At 45.4% G+C, this 19,296-nt stretch overlaps 1 protein-coding gene across 1 annotated transcript in view; it reads left to right on the top strand.

The window, feature by feature from the left end:
* Window positions 1-19,296, top strand: part of WDR1 (WD repeat domain 1) — a 99,197-nt gene that overhangs the window by 15,593 nt on the left and 64,308 nt on the right. The window contains exons 2-4 of the mRNA XM_040335427.1: window positions 1,832-1,953; window positions 12,019-12,109; window positions 18,832-18,979. Of these exons, the coding sequence (XP_040191361.1) occupies window positions 1,832-1,953; window positions 12,019-12,109; window positions 18,832-18,979 (361 nt within the window). The remainder of the gene's footprint in view (window positions 1-1,831; window positions 1,954-12,018; window positions 12,110-18,831; window positions 18,980-19,296) is intronic.

Genomic DNA, 19,296 nt, shown 5'->3' with positions numbered 1-19,296 from the left:
GTGCTTTCTTCTTTTTTGGGGGGGTGGATTGTCACTTTTTTTTTTTTTTTTACATTTGTATTTTATTTTTTAAACAATATTTATTGCAATTTTTTTTATCTTTTTTATGAGGCCTGTTGGGGGAGCTTTGGTGAGATATCAGGGGTCTTAACAGACCCCTGACATCTCCCCCTTGAGAAAGGGACTAAGGACACAGATTCCCCAGTCCCTTTCTCTGCAGCCTCAGCTAAAATGAATGGAGAGAAGCTTCTCTTCATTCATTAGCTGAAGCATTGTAAACACAGGTTACAATGCTCAGTTATGTGGATGAACAGATTCGGTGATCACTGACTCTGTTTTTTCTGAAAAGGTAGGAGCCGGGTTTAGCGGCTCCTACCTCCGCTCTCCATCCTGACAAATTGAGGTGGGGGAGAGCTGCACGGAGCGGGACAGAACGGGGACAGTCAGCGGTGATCCGTGCGGCTTTGGGGGAAGTTACAAGCACCGATCACCGCTGTATTACTTTCACTAAAACATCTGAAAAGGGGGCAGATCAGTGCTTGTAACTCCCCTGCCGCACCGATCACCCCTGACTGCCCAAGTATCGGGTGAAGCATCGGAGCATTTCCCCCGAGTACAAGTACTTGGGGAAATGCTCGGTATCGGTACCGATACTAGTATCGGGACATCCCTAATATCAAATATGAGTGTACTAAACAGATAACCCAGACTCCACACCCAGAACACTTGCCTAATATCTGCGCAGGGTAGGGAGCCAGTTAACTCAAAGTCCAGGGGGACCAAACTTTATTAAACTTCCCGATTGTTATAGGATGGGCAGCATCCACCATATCCTCCCAGGAGGATACTCCAGAGGGAATTAAAGCGGAGTTCCACCCAAAAATAGACCTTCCGCTTTTCGGAACACCCCCCCCCCCCTCCGGTGACCCATTTGCCACCTTTCAGGGGGAAGGGGGATGCAGATACCTGTCCAAGAAAGGTATTTGCACCCACTTCCAGGCATAGACTCCTGTAAGAGTCTACACCATTAATCCCCCCCCCCCCCCCGCTGTCTCTTGGGAAACACCCTGTTCCCAGAAGAGAGCGGGGACCAGTGACTGTGCGCTGCGCTACTCGCGCATGCGCAGTATGGAACAGGTCAGTGAAGCCGCAAGGATTCCCTCACCGAGCATGGCGCAGTGCCGATCCTGACCTCCCTGGGGCCCTAAGCAAAATTCTGATAGGAGGGCCCTCTACGGCGGCAAAAAATGGAAGTGGTTTACGTGGCTCGGAGGGGTGTGGTTAGAGTCTGAGATGATGGAGGGAAAAAGAGGGAAGGAGAGGGATGGAGGAACAGCAGGCCCAGATCCTACACCACAATAGAAATATTTGTATTCCAAAAAGCTTAACAATCAGCTGATAAAGATACCCCCAACACCTGATGTTAGCGCTTCAATCATATCATCCCGGCCTCTGGTTGTTATGGTGTCAGGATGATTGTAGTGCATTATTTCTATTATTACTTTGAAATATAGAATTAAATTAGTCAACTCGTCATAATGCAGAATCAGTGGAAGCCCTGAGTCCCCCCCCCCCCCCCCCCCCCCCCCCCCCCCTACACCAGGCATTCCCAGCCGAGTCCCCCCTCAGAAGTGAAGGATAATATCCCTAATGAGGCACCAGAGCCCAAAAAAATATGAAAATAAATATTTGGGTCTTAAAATGTGTGCAACTTAAACTCCTGCATTCTGGGTAGTTTTTTTCCCCACACATGTATCGGTTATTTAGTGATGAATTCATGAATAATTCATATTTTAATGGGTCGCTCTTGTTTTTTTTCCCTTCTTTGCAGAAAGTGTGTATGCCAGCCTTCCTCAGATGGAAAGAGGAGTGGCCAAAATTCTTGGAGGAGACCCGAAGGGCAAGAACTTTCTGTACACAAATGGGAAATGTGTTATCATCCGGAATATTGAGGTAAGGAGTCACTGGATGTGTATTTCACGCGGCATCATCCTCTAAACATAGACCTGGGTCACTCGGCCATCTCTGATCCATACAGTGCATGCTGGCCTTTAACATAATCCAAATTTCTCTGTATAAATACCAATGAGACTGTCTTCCGAAAATGGTCTGTGTGGGTTTTTTTTTTTTTTTTTATATATATATATATAACCATGCAACAGGTAAAATAAACCTTTAAAGTATACCTAAAGGCAAAACTTTTTTTGAGAGGGAATTGAATTGCAGTCCGTGACCATGTTTAGGAAGATTCACCCCCTCGATTTGTCCTGTTTACCATTATCATTGAAAGTTTACCCACTTAGAGCGGAGGTTCACCCTAAAACTTTTTTTTTTTTTTTTATGTACCATCCCATCCAGCATACTTGCGTCAGCTATAGTATGTTTGGTTTTTTTCGCCGCTGTATTTACCGTTTAATCGCTCAGTTTCGTTTCAGACTCCGGTGGGGAAATAGGCTTTCCTATGAAGAGGGGAACATGATTGACGTCCGGCTATGGCGCGTCACGCGTTCCGAAAATAGCCGAAATAGGACTCGGATATATACGGCGCCTGCGCAGTCAGCTCCTAGTCTGTGCGCAGGCGCCGTGAAGAGCCGAGTCCTACTCCGGCTATTTTCGGAACGTGTGACGCGCCATAGCCGGACGTCAATCATGTTCCCCTCATCATAGGAACGCCTACTCCCCGCGGGAGTCTGAAACGAAACTGAACGATTTAACGGTAACTACAGCGAAAAAAAACATACTATAGCTGACGCTAGTATGCTGGATGGTACAGACTGAGCCTCTTTCTGAGATTTGTTGTTTACAGGTTAAAAACATTTTTTTTGCTTGAAAATTACATAAAACCCCCAAACATGGGAGAGGGGGGAGATTGCCTGCCTATAGTTCTACTTTAAAGCGGTTGTATAGTCCCAAAATTTCTATATATATATATATATATATGTCCCCTTTTAAGGCATAATGAGGCGTTGGTAACTCGTCTGGTCCACGCCGGGGTAGCTGACATGTTGCCTCGGCGTGTCTTCCGGGTACTGCGGCTCCAGCGCTGTGAGTGGCTGGAGCCGCGACATCGTCACTCCCGGGCATGCGCACAGGAGACTTCTTTCCGGAAAGGTCCAGCGTCTTATTATAGGCTTACCTGTAGGTAAAAGTTACAAAATGGACTATACAACCACTCTAACATCTGGACCAGAAGGGGAGTAATATTGACCACAGAAGTAATAATGCACTGCACTGTTAGCAGGACCACCAGAACAGTGAAAGGAAAGTGATGCGTGAATACCACTGTACTGGTTGACAAATCCTCTCGCACTGCAGCGTTTCTTGGGTTTCCCAATCACTGTGACTCTTAGGCCTCCATGTACACTGCTTGCTGGTAAACCAACGTTTAGGAGCAGTTGGGCATTTTTTTTTTCAACTGCTCCTGAACTCTCCTCTGTTATCTTATCGGTACATACACACAGGGTCATTTACAGTCGTTTGTGGGGAGTTGAGTTTAGAGGCACTTTTGCGCTTTAACCACTTCAAAACCGCACGCCCTCATATGACGTCCAAAAAGGGGATCTCTTATCCCGGGTGGACGTCATATGACGTCCTGTAATTTGTGCGGTGATATCTGAATGATGCCTGCACCGAGTGGCATCATTCAGATATCATTTTGTTCCGGCAGCGATCCTGCGCACCATAACGATCATAGCGCCGGTTCCGCTGCTTGATTGTTCTTGTAGGCGGCGGGAGGGGACATCCCCCCCCCCCCTCCCGCCGCCATCTGGTGCTTCTCCAGGCTCTCCCGTTGCCATTGGGGGCCCGGAGAGATGATCTTAAAAATTAAAATGCCCCTGTCCCCGGTAGCTCGCGCTCAGAAGCGAACGCACGCGAAAGTCCCGCCCACGAATGTATACGTCGTTCCGACCACACATGTGAGGTGTTGCCGCGTGCTTTTGAGCGTGCGCAACAATTCTAGCACTAGACCTCCTCTGTAACTCTAAACTGGTAACATTTTTAAAGCGTCGCCTATGGAGATTTTTAAGTAACGAAGTTTGGCGCCATTCCATGAGTGTGCGCAATTTTAAAGCATGACATGTTGGGTATCTCTTTACTCGGCGTAACATCATCTTTCATATGTTACAAAAAAATTAAGCTAACTTTACTGTTTGGTTGTTTAATTCATGAAACCATTTTTTTTACAAAAAAAAAGGCGTTTGAAAAATTATTGTGCAAATACCGTGCAAGATAAAAAGTTGCAATGACCTGCATTTTATTACCTAGGGTGTCTGCTAAAAAAACATATATAATGTTTGGGGGTTCTGCGTAATTTTCTAGCAAAAAAATGATGATTTGTACATGTAGGAGAGAAGTGCCAGAATAGGCCTGGAATGGAGGTGGTTAAAAAAAATCTCTAAATTTATTGTTTCTACACAAAAGGCACAATATTGATACAGAAGTTAACATGTTTCAGCCTTCTTTGCCTTATTCATATAATAAGGCAGACAAGGTTAAAGTGTTAACTGCTGTATCGAAATTTTAAAGATTTTTAAAGGGCATGTACGGAGTAGCGGATTTACTTCCTTTAGGATTGTGCCTGCAGCTGTGAGACTGCTTATCGCGTGTATCGCGCACCTGTCCACTCCGGACAAGTCTGGCATATCATTCGGTTGTAGCACCTTATCTCTCATTTATGGCCTTTGATGATTGGATGACCACTTAGAACTGAAATGTGTATGTATATATGTGTGTAATGTATGTATGTATGTATGTATGTATGTGTATGTATGTGTATATATATATATATATATATATATATATATATATATATATATATATATATATATATATATATTTATATATATTTTTTTTTATACATACATACATATTGCTGTGTTGAAAATCCTGTTGTCTTCTGTAGCACATATGACTGTTTACCGTTTTTTATAAAGGTGCCTTCCGATGACCATGTAGATCATTTATTTTTAAAAACCTTCTTGCAAAATTTGCTGCATTGAAGATCAATTTCTTTACCTTTAGCATGGGACTCAACTCAAGTCAGAGGACAGATTCCAAGTAGGAAAAAAAACCCTCTAAACAGACCAGTCTGCCCCAGTCTTGGATTCTGTACCTCTGTATGGATATACCCTGGAGAGCAGCAGTTGCCTGAGATGACTGTATCTATGGAAGGATGGAATGGGGACATGCATGAACTTGTCTACTTTATAGAACCAAGTACTCCATGAAGCAGGGCATTACCTCAATGACTTTACAGCACATTGATTGTGTGGTTCAGGTGCCTGTAGGATGTATGCGAGTTTGCTGAGTCACGACCACTCCCGACTTTCCTGCGTTATTTGAATTTTCCAGTTCAGTACAGAGATTCTTTTGTAACTGGTGATTCAGAAATAGACTTTGCTTGCAGTGTTCAGAGGTTGTTCAAATTCATATATAGATTTTCAGATGCCTCTTTTTTTTTTTAGTTATACTCATGGGAGAATAATATAATTTTTCTCTGTCAATCACCCAAAGTATTTGAAGGCAGAGGGTTAATATTCTAGGCAGTCCAAATACTTTCAGGAAGAAGCCAGCAATGGCAACCTCTTTCTTGCTCTTATAATAAATGTACAGGGGTTGGACAAAAATATAATGGAAACACCAGGTAAATAAACTAAATCGTTAATATGGTGTTGGATCACCCTTTGGTATCCAAGACGGCCTGCATTCTCTTGGGAATTGACAACTATAACCACTTAACCCCCGGACCTTTAGGCAGCTAAATGCCCAGGCCAGGTTTTGCGATTCGGCACTGCGTCGCTTTAACAGACAATTGCGCGGTCGTGCGACGTGGCTCCCAAACAAAATTGGCGTCCTTTTTTCCCCACAAATAGAGCTTTCTATTGGTGGTATTTGATCATTTTTTTTTCCCTCAGTTTAGGCCGATACGTATTCTTCTACCTATTGTTGGTAAAAAAAATCGCAGTAAGCGTTTATCGATTGGTTTGCGCAAAATTTATAGCGTTTACAAAATAGGGGATAGTTGTATTGCATTTTTATAAATTTTTTTTTTTTTTTACTACTATTGGCGGCGATCAGCGATTTTTTTTTTTTTTTTTTTTTTTTTTTTTTTTTTTTCTCGTGACTGTGACATTATGGTGGACACTTCGGACAATTTTGACACACTTTTGGGACCATTGTCATTTTCACAGCAAAAAATGCATTTAAATTGCATTGTTTATTGTGAAAATGACAGTTGCAGTTTGGGAGTTAACCACAGGGGGCGCTGTAGGAGTTAGGGTGCACCTAGTGTGTGTTTACAACTGTAGGGGGGTGTGGCTGTAGGACTGACATCATCGATCGAGTCTCCCTATAAAAGGGATCACACTATCGATGCGCCGCCACAGTGAAGCACGGGGAAGCCGTGTTTACATACGGCTCTCCCCGTTCTTCAGCTCCGGGGAGCGATCGCGATGGGGCGGCTATAAACGAATAGCCGCGCCGTCATCCCGGATCGCTCCCCGATCGGACCCCCCACCCGCTAGAAGGCAGGGACGTGTATATATACGCCCATCTGCCTGTCCGTGCCATTTTGCGGACGTAAATAGTCGTGCGGCGGGCGTTGAGTGGATAAGTCTTGGATGGTGGATAATGGAATCTGATGGCACTCTTCATGCAAATATCTGGGTCACCATCCTGCGCAATGCCCTTTGTCCATTTCGGTTAGTTTACCACATCGACCGCGTTTATGCGTTATCGGACGACATTTTCCCAGAAACTGTATATCCTGTCATAACCTTTGCTGCTGCACCTTGCGACACCGCAAATTAAATATCGACTTCAGTCAGAGGCACCAAAAATGTGCCCTCTTTGAAACTCGGAAAGCTCTGACATGACTCTGTATTACTAGCAGCCCAGGCAGTGAATGAAGAAAGTGAGGCTTCCCACCTGTTGGCTGGGTGTCTCATCACACAGCGGAAGCAAAGACGTTAGAGGGACGGGGGGGGGGCCAATGGGAGTGTAGAGGTGGGCGGGGAGTCTGACATCACGACTCCACCCACCGAGCCTTGGACAACAGACCTGCCCACAGAATCCGGAGTATTGTGGGGCTCCAAACGGCTAAAGGGGGGATATTTGACAGGTAAGGATACATGCGGGAGGGATGTATATCATTATAGATCAGCACAATGAAAGTATGCATGGGTGTGGATGTATGTGATCACCAATCCGTCTACAGAATTTTCTGAGAACATTAAAGAAAATGTGTCGTTAAAGAATTTGAGAGCGGTCATGATCTCTTGAAACATTGGCTGCCTTGCGGTCATGCATATGTTCTGCATTTTTTTTTTTTCCAATCAAAAAGCTTTTATTGAGCAAGACAACAATGCACAGGGTATACAAGCGGCGTGCAGTTACAATAAACATCAAGTGAGCACAAATAAAATGCAGATATGAGCATGACAATGATAGGGGACATAGAGCATAACAATGCTTACACCTAAATATCCCAGGATGTTAACACATTACAGCAGGGTCAGTTGTCAATCCACCCGCAGCCCTCCCAATCTCCCAGTCCCTCCCGCGGGCAAGGAGACCCCCCGAACACATCGGCCACCCCTAGGAACAGGTTGTAGGAGAGTTCAGCCACTTTTCCCAAATCTTTTCATATTTGGCCGAACAGCCCCTATGCGAATAAACCAGTTTCTTATACGGTCGAACATTGTTGACTTCTGTCAGCCATTGGGACAGCTCTGGAGGGCCCGGTCGCATCCACACCCACGCTATAACCTTGCGAGCTCTAAAGAGTGTCTCGTGCAAGAATATTTTAAGAAATGTATTCATTTCTGCATCTGGGAAGACACCCAGCAAGCATGGCTTTGGCTGTAGGGTAATGGGGGACCCCATCTTGTCATGGAGGAACTTCACCACCTGCTCCCAGAAGGTCTGGATCTTAGTGCATTGCCATATTAAATGAAAGAAGGTACCCGGATCACGATTACACATCGGGCAAGTAGCGGGAAAGTCCCTTCTATGTTCTGCATTTTTAAGTGGCTTTTTGAGCTACTGACCTAGAACTATCCTCGAGATCAGAGGTTTTATTTTACTGGTCGCAGTTTCAAGAGGACACAAGCCAGACTTCCAGCCTCCCCCCCCCCCCCCATATTTTTAAGGAAGGATTTCAGGCAGGGCCAGCACAAGAGGTAGGCATGAGGGGCGCATGCCCAGGGCACAACAGTTTATTGCAGGGATCGGGGCACCCTGAGGCAATGGGGGGGGCGCAGTTTGGCATCTTTGCCCTGAGCACTGGTTGACCTTGGCATGAATTCCAGGTATAGATGCTTTATACATGGGTTGCATTGGTCCTGCTTGGACCAATGTACCCATGTATGTGAATATACTGTATCATACCTGGCCGATATCCCTGGATGCTGGAAATCACTGCAGTAGACACCGCTACACCAGTGATCTCAAATTGTTTCTGGGTCCCACGCCCAGTGGCTGCCATGTTGCATTCTAAACACCAGGAAGGTGGCTGCTCCGCACAGGCAACATTTTTAGAGAATGCTTTTAATTTTTTTAATGATTGCAAAGTGTTCTCTGCTTGGATGAGGTGGATTGATGTCACGCTGTCCACCTCATCCAATCGGAGAACACTGCATTATTTCTGGAAATGCAAAGCATTCTCTAAATGATGCCCATGCCAAGCGACCGACCACCTGTGTTGATAATGTGGTAGGGGATTCGCTCGGTGCAAGACTTGGAAGCAATTGGAGATCACTGGAGTAGTGGTGCCTGCTTCAGTGATTTACAGCTTCCAGTACATTGTTACCTTGGTCCAATATAACTTTGTAAAAAGTATTCATACCCAGAATTCATCTTTAAAAGGAATTGCTCACAAAGCACTGTGTGTGTGTGTTTGCTTTAGGCTTTAATGGAAGAAGCCACTCCCAACTCGCGTGCCACAGTAAAGCTAACCTACTCGTCAAAACAGATATTCCCCTATCCAATTCTATATTATTTAGAGGTCGACTGATATATATCGGCCGATATTTGGCCTTTTTTAAGAAATCTGCATTGGCTGATTATTATTCACATTCGGCCGATTCAATTGCGCCATGCCCGTCGACCCACAAGTGTTATTTCCCTCATGCCATTGGCAGAGCGGCGCTTGCCCGAGCCGCCGAGTGTGTGCGAAACTGACATGCTAAGAGAGAGGAGCTGTCAGAATTCAGGTTGATGTTTGGTGGGAGGGACCCAGCAGCTATCAAACACAAGCCAATGGGATGAAATCTAGGTGGCCGCTACGTGTATGTGGCCCGCCTTCTTTTTTAAGCAGCCCAATCCTTAGCTAGTGTTTGTTTAGCTGCTGGGCCTCGCCCACCCTGACATCACTGCTGAATTTTAACAGCTGGTCTCTCTTTGCATTCAGTTACATAGCCAATATAGTGTAACTGTGTGAAACTGATAAGTGAAACCTGCTAGCGCCACTTACTAGTGCCAACTGCTGTTGCCAACCAGACAGAATTCTCACCGCTCCAGGTGAGCCTCGTGATGATCAGGGGTTGTTGAACCACCAGGGTGCTGGCAATGCGGTAATGGCAAAAAACAAAAGAACAAAAGCTGGACAGCCGCACTCCAAAATTTTCTTTAAAAGAGATGTCTTTATTTTCAACTGTGCATACAGTCACTGCAAGCCCACAAAAATCAGTATGGCCAACGTTTCGCACTGGCGTCAGTGCTTAGTCAACCAGTGCCACCTGCCAGTGCCATCTGCCCAAAAATAAATACAAAATCGTCCTAACATATCGGCCGCAACAATCGACATCCTCATATATCTGCTGTCCTGATTTTCGAATCGTCCGCATCGGCCAGAGAAAAACCCATATCGGTCGACCTCTAATATTCCTAAGCTAGCCTCTGGGCTACAGTGGCATATCTAGAAGTCCCGTACCCCCCTTTTTTTTTTTTTTTGTATAGCCCTGAATCCTTTGACATGCTCATGATGGATATATTGGGTGAATAGCAAATTTATCTACCAAGTGATAGTTGCCTTGGCCGATTGCCTAACCCCAATTCTGGAGTTGCTGCACTTCTCTCTTCTGTCACTAGATGGCTGGGTATCTGGTGGCATTAGATAAGGGCATTGCAAGGGCAGATTAGAAATAGATGGGCTGCCTCAGCCAATGGGCAGGGATTTTTTTGCGTCCCTACTGTACACAGAAGGATGTCGGCCATCCCTAACTCTGGAGGTCACCATTATAGAGGAAGTAAACCCTCTTGACGAAAAAAACACCTGGAAGATAAAGACATTACTTACCTGAGATCGAAGCCCCCGCAACGGCCATCGTTCGCCTCCTATGATGCTGCCATGATACACTGAGTGACTTCCGGGTATTGCTGCTCCGACGATGTGACTGGCCGGAGCAGCGATGACATCACTCCCACGCATGCCGCCACTAACGGCATGATGCCGTTAGTAGCAGTGCGCCTGCGTCCGATGTCTACGGCGCACATCGGTGCTGCAATTTTTTGCAAATATCTCCTAAACCTTTTAGGTTTGTGAGATATTTGTTGCACCTACAGGTAAGCCTTAATCTAGGCTTACCTGTAGGTTAAAGTGGTTGTAAGGGGTTTACAACCACTTTAAGCCTGGAAAGGCCTGGGATTTGCTACACAATTAAAAAGGCAATATGAACTACCAGATGAGCTAAACCTTGTACACTGGCCAATTAGAGGATACAGATATTGTGCAACGTTGGATCAGGTACAGTACACTGCATGCCTAGTGCCAAACAGTAGACGCCAACTAGCATGACAACAAATTGGGCCGAGGGCCTTTACCCATGAGGTAGAACATGTCCTAGAAAAAGAGAGTAACCAATCCTGCCTCTAGACAAATACCAGCACAACAAATATATTATGGTGCGTGAGATTATGTAGGTTGGGACGGAATCCCTGCATACTCAGAAGAGAACATAGAGGTGAACCAGCAGGCCCAGGTTTTATTGGACACTTCTACTTTGTCTCTGAGAGAATTGGTAAGGGGTTCCATATGGTTTCAAACCGTGGATCATAGATGTGGGGTCGGTGTGGTAGTTTGTTTCCAGGATCTGGGTATGAGTGACTTTGCCGCATTCAAATGGTGCGTTGCGATATGAGGCGTGCTTGGGACAATGTATTGCTGTTCACAAAACCTATGTTGGTGCCGGTTCACACAGGGGCAACCTGACTTACAGCGCGACTTTGCAAGGCGACTTCAGCGTGACTTGGAGCAACTTACAACGCGACTTGGGGTCCTTTCACACTAGCGGATCATTCGTCCGCTCATTACAAGTCCGTTAACAGACTTGTAATGAATCCCTATGGGAACGCGTCCATTAGCGGATGGAGCATCCGCTAGCGTCCGCGTCAGTCGGGATCCGCTTTTCCGAACGGAAGAAACCCTATTTTTCTTCCGTTCGGCGGAGCGGAACTGATGCAGACGGACAGACGGTCCGTCTGCATCAGGTTCCCCATAGGGGACAGCGAAGCAGAGACAGGGCGGTCCCTGCACTGTGTGCGGGGACCGCCCTATACGCCGACAGCTGAGCGGGGATCCCCGCTGAGCCGACGGAGACACGCGGAGCGGACCCGGAAACGGTCCGCTCCGTGTGAAAGAGCCCTTAAAGTTGTCTCCAGGGCAGGCGACTTTGGCTGTGGCCAATCACAGAATAATGAGCTCTGTGGGAGGGAGGGGTTTGGTAAACTATTTTCTCTTCCTGTAAAGTTGCTTCAGTTAAGACAGTGATTTGACTTTGGAGGCAACTTCTATTGAAATCAGTGGGTACAAGTTGCCTAGAAGTCGCCTTGAAGTAGCACAGGAACCTTGGGGCGACACAAGTCCGATTTCCAAGTCACTGTAGTGTGAACCGGCACTAACTAAATGCTATAAAATGTATTTTTATTTATAATTGTTTTTTCTCTAATGCAGCTGCTCACCCTGCAGTGTGACATATCTAAATTTACATTGTAGATATTCCCTTTGTGGTTTCTTGACAGAACCCAGCCATTGCCGATGTCTACACTGAACATGCCCATCAGGTGGTTGTTGCCAAATATGCTCCCAGTGGATTCTACATCGCATCTGGAGGTAGGTTATCTTCAAATTATTTTCTGAGAGGTTACAATTGTTTATATAGGAAACTATCGTACATGAAAAAGGTGTGTAATTGACTGTGATGAAATGAAATTAAAATTTAAAAAATGCTGCAACTATAAATGTGAGACGCACACAAAATAATCCTGTAAAAATAAGCTGCACAATAAATTGTCCTAATTAGCTCAGAGCTGTTTGAAATCAACCAATGGCATCCAAATGACCCAAAAATTAAAATGAAGTGAGAATAAAATAAATATTAATCAAAAATGCACCCCTTATCAATAATGCTGCACCAATCTGAATGGTGATCAAAATGTACCCCGTATCAATACTGCTGCATTAATCACTGCACTGATGCAAATGAATAGTCCAATGGGATAAAAAATCCCAATCAAATGTCAACAGGTTAGGTGCTTAAAAAAAAAAAGTGCTTCTTCCAATGCTGACCAATGTGTTGGTGTTCTTAAGTCTTCTATACACAAATTGGTGGCATCAAGCCAGGATACACCCAAGAATAGTGCTGTATATCGGATAGAAAAGGGATCCTCCACCTCCAAAACAGCTGCCGCTTACCAGAAACTTAGGGCCAGATTCACGTAGACTAGCGGCGGCGTAACGTATCGTAGATACGTTACACCGCCGCAAGTTTTCATCGCAAGTGCCTGATTCACAAAGCACTTGCGATGAAAACTACGCCGGCGGCCTCCGGCATAAGCCCGCGTAATTTAAATTAGGCGCGCTCCCGCACCGGACCTACTGCACATGCTCCGTTTCGGAATTCCCGCCGTGCTTTGCGCGCAGTGACGTCATTTTTTCCGAGCGGCGACGCGCGTAGCGTAATTCCGTATTCCCGGACAACTTACGCAAACGACGTTAATTTTTAAATTTCGACGCGGGAACGACGGCCATACTTTATACAGCAATACGATTGCTGTGTAAAGTTAAGGCACCAAAAACGACGACTAACTTTGCGACCGGAAACTAGACTAGCGGCGACGTAGCGAACGCGAAAATCCGTTGTGGATCGCCGTAACTCCTAATTTGCATACCCGACGCTGGTTTACGCCGCAAACTCCCCCCCCCCCCCCCCCCCCCCCCCCCCAGCGGCGGCCGCGGTACTGCATCCTAAGATCCGACAGTGTAAAACAATTACACCTGTCGGATCTTAGGGATATCTATGCGTAACTGGTTCTATGAATCGGTCGCATAGATACTCTGAGAGATACGACGGAGTATCTGAGATACTCCGTCGTATCTCCTTTGTAAATCTGGCCCTTAGATCCCAATATGAGATCAGTATTTGCGGATGGCCATACCCCAGCCAGGGTCTCTATGTGACGCTGTCAGATGTCTCCGCTCCTTCAGTGGGTCTGTCATCTATCACTCTCACGGAATTATGATATGCTCATGGTCCAATGAAAAGGAAAGCCAACATGGCATAACCCAGCTTAAAAATATTTATTTAAAACAATAGAAAATGCACTTACAATAAAAGATAAATTCACGTCTTTGATGTCACCAATTTTGGAACACCAACACATTGGTCAGCATTGGAAGAAGCATTGCTTTTTAAGCACCTAACCTGTTGACATTTGATTGGGATTTTTTTTATCCCATTGTACTATTCATTTGCAGCAGTACTGATATGGGGTGCATTTTTTGATTTTTTTATTTCATTGTCACTTTATTTCATTTGGGGTGCATTTTGATTAATTTATTTCATTGTCCCTTCATTTAAGTTTTTGGGTCATTTTGGATGCCATTGATTTCAACAGCTCTGAGCTTATTGGATAAATTTATTGCGCAGCTTATTTTTACAGAACTATCATACATCATTTATTATGGTGAGTTAGATATTGTGAGATCTTATTTTAGAATACAGAACTGGGAAATATCGGCTGCTGCGGCCTCCAGCTTTAAAAGAAACACAAAAGCTGCGCCTACACTTTTTTCAAGAAGCTGAAACTGTGAAGCCAGGGAGGATATTAAAGGCATTGTGACTGGCTTAATGGCAGATATACCTAGTTTTATGTGGCAGCGAGAGCCAGCAAAAAAAGGTGTCCATAGGTATTCGACTGTCTAGCCAGATAAACTGTCTGTGGATGGCCACAGACACCATTGGCTGAAGTTCTTTAGATAGAGAAGTCTTTAGTCAGGTTAGAAAACCTTGTTCTCACAGGCCTAAGCAAGAATGTTTGCCCAAGGCAGCAGTTTCTATTAGGGGATATATCAGCTGGTGCAGATGCCAAAAGCATTCTGATAATGTCTTCACTTTTGATTGGTCTGTCTGAGTGTCTGAAGCTAATACTAGAAATAAATGTATAGAAGGCAACCCAAAAAAAAAACATTGATAAAATTTCCCAGGTTGTGGGGACCCCTAACAATAAAATTATTTTCATAGGGTGGGTTGTCAGCACCCAAGGCAAGATGGGTAATTTGCGCCCCTAACCCATGAACATTTAGAGCTCCCAAGGTTCCTTTCCACTTGTACAATTTTGAAACCCCTTCTCGTAGCAGTGACACCTTTGCCGAAATCAGGAGATAGGGTCTCCTCCAGCCCCTCCCACTTCACATTCCTCACTAGTCAGCTGACTAGTCTCTGCCCCCAAGCCTTGCCGTGAACTGAATGGGCGGCTGCAAAGAGGCTGAGTGGGCGGCCACGGGTTCCAGGAACAGCCCTGCTGGGAGGCCACAAAAAGGCTGGGAGAGCGGTACAGGCTTCTGGAACAGCCCATGATTTGGTGACCCCTGGAAAATCATCATTTGACCCCCGAGGGGGTCCCGACCCCCAGGTTGAGAACCACTGGTCTAGTCTAAGCACATATATTTTTTTTTTTTTTTTTTTTTTTTTTTTTCAACCAGTGGGTTGAATGAAAAAAAAAAATGGACTTGATTTTCCCCCATCCACACACATACACGATGTGGATGGAGAAATTCTCCCCCACCAAGCTGTTGTATTCTGACAGCGGGGATACTTCCCTGCTGTCAGAATGCAATGATTGGCTCTAGCCTTCAGTACAGATTAAGTGGGGAAAATTCAATGGATCAGTTGTACAGTAGTAGATCACATTCTGTACAACCTCCCTGCCCATACATGGATTGAAATTGGCCGGTTTTCTGCTGATCCGGCTGAATTTTGATCCATGTATTGCTGACTTTATAGACGGTTGTATCTTTCAATAGCTTTTATCTGTGACTGTTGTTTACCAGTCCTAAGAAATGTGGCTGTATAGAAATAATGAATGCCACATCCATCTCTGAGCATAGGGTGTTTTTTTGTTCCTAAGTGTTTTGTGTTGCACTTTAATATTTAAAAATTGGAAATGCTCAAGAAGAGTGGGAGGCCAATGTGTAGTAACATGCGTGGGTACCTACTTCTTCCTGGAGGTCATCGCAGAAGATGGTTGAAGGGGTTTTAATTGGCTGAAATACAGCAGCAGCGCCATTGGCTGCCACTGCTGTCGGTCAAATCAGCTAGCCAATCAGGAGAGGGGGCCATGTCGGGGCTCCATGTCTGAATGGACACAGGAAGCGGTGACTTGACTTGAGTGCCCCCATAGCAAGCTGCTTACTGTGGGGGGGCACTGAACAGGAGGGAGGGACCCAAGAAGAGTAGGATCTGGGCTGCTCTGTGCAAATCCACTGCAACAGAGCAGGTATGTATAACAACATGTTTGTAAAGTCTTTGTTTTTTTTCCCTATAAAAACAACAATCACCTTGAGACTCTGCTCATGATCCTTTGTCTAAAAGTCCATTTCCTACCACTTGTAAAGTAGGGCTCCATTGTATGTGAAAGGATGAGCGGTGGTCTGATTCAGCAGTAGGTGGTACTGCAGGCGATTAATGAGGTTGTATCTCTTGTGTGTGTTGTACATAGTTGATCATCACACCATTCTCTGTGTAATTGGTATAAATTGAATACTATTCTCTCTTGAAAAGAGGTAATTAACAGAGCATGTGATCGCCATGTATAAATACGGAACTGGTCCATATAGCAAACTTGCTGTAGTTACTCACTTTCAGGTAAGGCTAAAGGGGCACTCTTTAGGTCTGGAGCAAAAGAGATTCAACTTCCACAAACGGAAATAATTCTTCACAGTTGGGGCTGTCTTTAATGTGGCGCAAAAGGGGAAGCTGCCCCGGACCCAGTCATTGTTGTGGTCACCTAATCAGCTGCCCGTTGAGCCTGTGCCAAAAGGCGTAACGGCCAGCAGGGCATTAGAAGAGGCACAGCCGATGGAGGGTGCCGAGCGCAGAACAAATCTGGATACCACAGGTATTCAAGTGCGCAGGCACTACAGCACGCTGCATCACGCTCTAACATGTCCATCTCGCCTACGCTGGCTGCTCACACTGGGGACACGACCACCTACTCAGGATACTCCTTCTTCAGAGGCGCTGCACTGCATGGTGAGGTGATGTCACGGATGGACTTTTACTGGCCCCTGGAATGTGGAGGCAAGCGCTGCACCGTCGGCCAAGGAGCAGGATGGATCAGGGGAGGGAAAGGAAGTGGATTTACTCCAGGCAGAGAGTAAATACACATGTGATTTGTATTTCTTATGTGTATACATGGTACAGTGGCTGTGGGTGTTCTGTCAGTCCAGATCTCCTCACCCCACCCTGCTGACTCTAGGACTGGTGGGGGCGTGGTCTGCTCTTTACTAAAAGGGTCATTCCACGTTACCAAAATCTGTCTCTATAGCTAAAGCTACACGTTGAATAAATAGATAATGAATTATGTACCCCTCCAGAAGCCTGCCAAAAAAACTTCTATAGCAGAGTTCCCCGGCCTGCCCTGTTGCTAGGACATTGCTATGCAGCACTAGCCATTGTTTCTTTCCTCCGCCATTACACAATGTCTTCTCCCTCGGATTTAAACACCGCTCATGCAATTTCTTCCATGTTTTTTCCGTGATGAGCTCAGCATCATGGCAATGGTGTAAATGGTGCACAACTCTTGTGCAGCCTTTTATTCCCAGAGTTCATGGTGGGCATCAGCGGCTGGAGTGCCAAAGCAACATCTCTCTTGGAATCGGATGCTGCAGGTGCGTGGTGCGCTACCCTGTTGTCATTGCATTAAGCTACAGTAGAAACTTTTTTTTTTTTATATTGGTTGAGGAAATGGATGGACGTGTTTTTTTTTTTTTTTTCCCTAACTACCGTATATACTCGCATATAAACCGAGTTTTTCAGCACTTTTTTTTTTTTTTTGCTGAAAAAGCCCCCCTTGTCTCAGGCCCCGTACACACGACCGAGTTTCTCAGCAGAATTCAGCCAGAAACTCGATCGGAGCCGTATTCTGCCGAGAAACCCGGTCGTTTGTACACTTTTGGCCGAGGAAGCCGACGAGGAACTCGTCGAGCCAAATAGAGAACATGTTCTCTATTTCCTCGTTAGTCAATGGGGAAACTTGGCTCGCCGAGATCCTCGGCGGCTTCACAAGGAACTAGACGAGCAAAACAATGTGTTTTGCCCATCGAGTTCCTCGGACGTGTGTACGGGGCCTTGTACTCGAGTCAGTTTTCCTGTCAGTATTGATGAGGGAAGGAAACCCATACCATGCAGTACATTGTCCCCTCTGATTCACAGCGGCGTGTGTGTGTGTGTATAGGAAGTCCGCGCCGTCCCGCCTCCTCCTTGTCCGGCCGTGACAATGAGGAGGTGGAGCTTTGTTACAGTGGACGGCGTGGACTTCCTATACACACACAACACTGCTGTGAATCAGAGGGGACAATGTACTGCATGATATGGGTTTCCTTCCCTCCTCATCAATGCTGAGATAAGGTACATGGGCACAGTGAGGCGGCAGATGGGCATTGTTGACCCTCTTTTTCCACTTGCAGTAGCTGCTGCAGTCTCACCCTAGACTTATACTCGAGTCAATACGTTTTCCCATTTTTTTGTGGTAAAATTAGGTGCCTCGGCTTATACTTGAGTATATACGCTATATATTTTTATGAAAATCTATTCATAAAACCCTGTTTTTATCCATCAATGTACCGTTTTCGTGTGTGTTTTTTTTTTTTTTTTTTTTATTTGAGCCCTCTTATGACGGTAATCTGAAAAACTAGGGGCCCACATCTGCAGCAAATTAGATGATCAATGCAGATGACAAACAACTTTTGTGCCCTTTTACATGGGTGATCCACCCAGCTCCTCTAGTCGGTTTTTCAGGTGGACCTGATTGGAATGTCCATGCATTCTTTCTGTCTCTTTACACCTGCCTACCTCCCGGTACAATCAGGCCCATTAAAAAAAAAAAATGTAGCACTGTGTCCCCTTTCCATTTTGGGTTAACCAGATCGGAGGCTGCTGGTTGTAAACGACAGTGGAATCTGTTTACTGCCCGCCAAAGAGCAGCGTCTGTCGTTGTCTGCATAAACTGAGGTGACTCGGGCCTGTTATCTGCCCTTCTCTGCTCCGATCAGCAGGGGATCGGCTCATAGGTCCCCTGCTAATCTGAACTTGTGTGAAAGAGCCCATTCCGTCCTGCTGCCTAAAAGTAGCCAACCATGCGTAGCCCTGCAGGAGCCACCCAAGTAATCTACATTGATGAGAAGACTTGGATGGAAGACGACATCCTTTGTTGGGTCATATTCTTAAATTTGCACTCTGAAAAACTGAAATGAGCTAGAATTATGAGCTTGATGAAAGAAATATTGAATGTGTTTGGGGATAAACTGACGTTTCTTTTTTGCTTGTTTGCTAGACGTTACCGGTAAAATAAGAATTTGGGACACCACGCAGAAGGAACACCTGCTGAAATATGAATACCAGCCCTTCGCTGGGGTTGTTAAAGACATGGCCTGGACGGAAGACAGCAAGAGACTGGCAGTGGTCGGTGAAGGAAGAGACTCGTAAGTTGATGTCACCGTTCTTTATAGCAAAGTACAGAAATGTTCTGTTGGGTGTCAATCAGTTCAGTAAGGCTTTGCAGGCCCGTGTGTGGTACACAATTTCACTTGACAGCCATAGTACTACACATGTGGGGGTCTGAAGCGGCTTCAGTGATCAACCGTGGTCAATTTTTGGTTTATTTGTTAAAGTTCTGAAAATCATTGATTAGGTTGTGTAACATCCTATTTGTTTTTATGTTTTCATGTTGTGCTTTATATGTTGAGATGCATCCAAAAATGCACAAACTGTCGCAATGCAGCATAATAATGTGAACGTT

Source organism: Rana temporaria, chromosome 1 (assembly GCF_905171775.1).
Source record: "Rana temporaria chromosome 1, aRanTem1.1, whole genome shotgun sequence".
Classification (NCBI taxonomy): Eukaryota; Metazoa; Chordata; class Amphibia; order Anura; family Ranidae; genus Rana; species Rana temporaria.
This window is presented reverse-complemented; position numbering and strand designations above follow the sequence as displayed.